Genomic DNA, 3,844 nt, shown 5'->3' with positions numbered 1-3,844 from the left:
CCCCCACACACACACCCCCGCACACACACCGACACACACACCCCCACACACACACCCCCACACACACACACCCCCACACACACACCGACACACACACCGACACACACACCCCCACACACACACACCCACACCCTCACACACACACATGGTCCTGTTGGATACTACCTGTGTTTGTTGACTGTTATTTGCCCCTTCAGCAGCCTGGCCTGGTTTAGTTGGTGTGAATTGAGACCAGCTCCTGCTTTAATAGAGAGGGGGAAACAATGGGGAAAAGGAGGTTTAGTTTTAATGATGACGGTAGCACCAAATTCCAATCAGCTGGGTTTGCAGTTACCCTGTGGGAAGCATGTGTGGTTGTGAATGATGATGGAATATTGTGAACTGTCTCCCCTTCTGGTTGTAGGTGCTCTTGGAGAAGTCTCCATGTCTGGAATGCCACTTCCCCCTGGCCTGGAGTTATCCGGCAGTGATCCAGCGGTACGGAGTTTGCTGACTGAGCGGTGTAGTAGCACTGTCAGCTCAGCCTACACTGTTAGTCAACACTCATCCAGCCTCTCTCTTTCCCGGTCTAGTCGCCGATCCAGTGAAGCATCTCTGGCCCGGGGCCCCAGTGATGGCAGCTCTGCCGAATCTCACAACCTCAGCTCTCCTGGCGCTTTGCAGCGATTCGGTGAGGTTGGCCAGTGTGCCAGGCTCCCGGGCCTACCCGACCTCACCCTGGCACAGCAGTACCAACTCAAAGCCAAGCAGACGGCAGCCACAGGTGCAGCACTGCCAACGCCATTAGCCAACATGGAGCCGCTTGGCAGGAGTGCCAGGCCATCCTTCCTGAGTGATCGCTGCAGCCCGGCTGTGCCAGCCTGCCCACCTCCTGCTCTGCCATGCCAAAGCGGCAAGAGTGGGTTTGCTGGTTATGGGGCAGGTGCACTGAGAGCCCATAACATCACTGGCATCAACGGGAGAAGAGTGAGTGACCCAGTGCACATGAGAGTCAGTGACCAAGCGGTGCCAAAGGTGCAGCAGTTTAACAGCATCGACCCTGCCAGGGTGGTAAGGAGTAGGAGCCTACAGCATCCTGCAGCTTTGGAAACAAACCTCCACAGACACATCTATTCCCCCCGGCCCCCAAGCATTACTGAAAATGTCCTCATGGAAACTGTGGCCATGGACACGTCCAGTGTGGAGTTGTCTGATGACATTGTGTTATATACAGACTGTCAGGAGGTTAACATGGCTTCCTTAAATGACCAAGTCTGTCACAGCCAAACACAAGGGTTTCACGCTCACATGGACATGCATCATCAAAATCTCTACAGCAACAGAAATCCGGGAGCCCCCCAGACTTTCCAACAGGGCAGCAACATCACACAACAGCACTACAATGTCGGTCAGAGTCACGGGAGTCAGTCGCATGACCAGCTATATGCTGAGGAAAACAATATTCCCATTCAGTGGAACAAAGTCAGCTCAGGAAGCATGGATATTGGCCCCATTGAGGTTCCCAACCAGCACAGTGCCCAGCAAAGCCCAGCACACCTCAGTCAGTGCCTTAAGCAGGTGAACCAGGGCCCACACCCTTCCCACCAGCCTGTGGCCTTTATCCAACATCACGAGGGCATGATTCCAAATCCCCACAATGTGCTTAGCAACAGCCACAGGCTCCGTCCTGTCCACCAACAGCAAGTCAAACCGGAGGATCAGGTCTACCAGTCCGCACCAGTGTTAAATCCCTACCAAAACCTGAAGCACACAATAACAGCCCAAGAAGATTTCAGCCAATCCAAGCGCATGCTGCCCACCCCACGCGGGATGAGCTGTGACTCCCAGGATAAAACACACAGTGCGCAGCCTTCCTACTTCAGCACAGCCATGGACTCTAGTCCAGTCAGCCCTCCGCTGGGGGAAGAGAGATGGACTGGAGCCCACACACCAATGATGATGGTGAGAAACTACATCCAATCTCAGCAGGCCCTCATGTGGGGCCAAGCGCAAAAGACCGACAGTGCGGAGATGCCAATGGCTATCAGTACTGACAGTGTGGAGATCAGCCTACCCCAAGCCATGCAGTCATCTCCCAACGGCTTCACAACACAGAGTCAGCCTTACCTAGCTGCAAGTTACAGGAACTGCCAAAGTCAGCTGAATGTATTCAGTCCATCGTCTCAGGAAAGTCAAATCCAAGCAAAGATGTTAATGGGCCCAGGCGGCCCTCAGATAGTGCCTCACCCTCCTCCGGCACAAAGGCTTCGGAGCAGACACAGCAGCCTTAGCCCTCAGCACCAGTACTCGATCGCAACAAGCCACACAAACCCTCGTCACAAACCAGCAGAAGCAAGTCCCAAGAGAGCCGTAAACCTTCCGTTAATCCCATGTCACCAAGACCCACCCAGAGATGGAGGCTCCTTTTTCTCTGGCCAGATGCAAATCCAACACGGAAAGTCGAATTTCACAAAGCAGAGAGAAAAAGCTCCCGGTGGGATTCAGCAGCAGCAGCTGGATCCCATGAAACTAGACTCAACACTTTACACAGCGACCACTCAGATGCCTCATGCCATCAACTCTTTGGATCTTGAACATACCCAGATCGATTTTAGGGAAATTCTGGATGACGAGGAGCATCCATCGTTGATACCCGGCACTTTAAGTCCAAATATTGTTGCTAACACTCCCCAAACATCCTCTGCTCTTCCAGCTCCCTGTAATCCCCTCACACTGCAGACAGGAATGTCCAATATGGCAATAGGAGACATGAACTCCATGTTAACAACATTGGCAGGGGAGAGCAAGTTTCTCACAATGTCAGAATGAGATGGCCATTCGGATCCCGATCAAACTGTGCTCTCTCTCCCTGCCGAAAGCAACAATTGATCGAAGTAGCACTGCAGCTGTAAATTCACACTTGCCCCTCACCCTACAGCTGTTTAGAATGAGAATGTTCAGAGTAGAGTGTTTCAGATTGGGGAGAAGCTTACAGCAGAAGCACTGAGCATTGGATGAGATGTGTACCCTCTCCCTGGTCAAACCACCTGCTGCCCAAGCCATTCGGTGGTCCGCAGGAACTCAGCTGACATTTCTGAGGGGATTTTGAGGGGCACTGGATCCCAGGATGAAATACACTTATCCATCCTACAGACAAGAGTTTATTTTTAAACTGGCAAAAAGAAACAATCTATTTTTCAATTTACAAGCAGAATCTATCATGAACTCGCGTCAGTCCCTGAGGAGAGCCATCCCGTGTAACAATGGTCTCCAGACAGTATAAAATCGGAACAGATGTGTGGGCCGGAATTCTGAAGAGCTGAAGATGGTTTACTGTCCAATCCTCAGCTTGTCAATCGAATGAAAGTGAAGCCAAGCCCCAGTGGATTTGAATGATGAAGAGTTGTGAGTTTGAAAGAGTATTAACCCGTTCAGATAACCATGCACGGGAGAGGATGAAGATCACCTCCCAGTCCGGAGCTCCTCACAGTACAGACTGTGTTTGTCAGAGATTGGAGACCTGGCTGTAATTTCCCTGCAAAGTTTTGTCCGGTAAACATAAAGATATATAAAGAAGATGCCAGCACTGTCATCAGGGGAGTTCACGTTCCAAACCAATTCAACCAAAGAGAAAATGGAACATGAACCAAAATAATTTGATCTTCTGCCAAGTTACTGCCTGCGCCACCAAAATAATTCATCAGCTCAAAATGGTCTTGCCACAGTGACAGACCCGTCCCCACCAGTACTGCACCCCAGTGTTATACAGTGACAGATCCGTCCCCACCAGTACTGTACCCCAGTGTTATACAGTGACAGACCCGTCCCCACCAGTACTGTACCCCAGTGTTATACACTGACAGAC

At 51.4% G+C, this 3,844-nt stretch overlaps 1 protein-coding gene across 1 annotated transcript; it reads left to right on the top strand.

Annotated features, from left to right (window-relative positions):
- Positions 1-363: 363 nt before the first annotated feature.
- LOC144674470 (zinc finger protein GLI1-like) lies at positions 364-2,808 on the top strand. Its single transcript, XM_078535806.1, has one exon. The coding sequence runs from the start codon at positions 364-366 to the stop codon at positions 2,806-2,808; it is 2,445 nt and encodes an 814-aa protein (XP_078391932.1).
- The last annotated feature ends 1,036 nt before the right edge of the window (positions 2,809-3,844 follow it).

The sequence above is a fragment of the Cetorhinus maximus genome, unplaced genomic scaffold, assembly GCF_964194155.1.
Source record: "Cetorhinus maximus unplaced genomic scaffold, sCetMax3.hap1.1 HAP1_SCAFFOLD_667, whole genome shotgun sequence".
NCBI classification, from domain to species: domain Eukaryota; kingdom Metazoa; phylum Chordata; class Chondrichthyes; order Lamniformes; family Cetorhinidae; genus Cetorhinus; species Cetorhinus maximus.
Note: the sequence above shows the minus strand (reverse complement) of the source record. Positions and strands in the feature narration are given on the sequence as shown.

Coding starts and splice junctions, on each gene's coding strand:
- LOC144674470 (XM_078535806.1), top strand. CDS start 364: ATGATGGAATATTGTGAACTGTCTCCCCTTCTGGTTGTAGGTGCTCTT.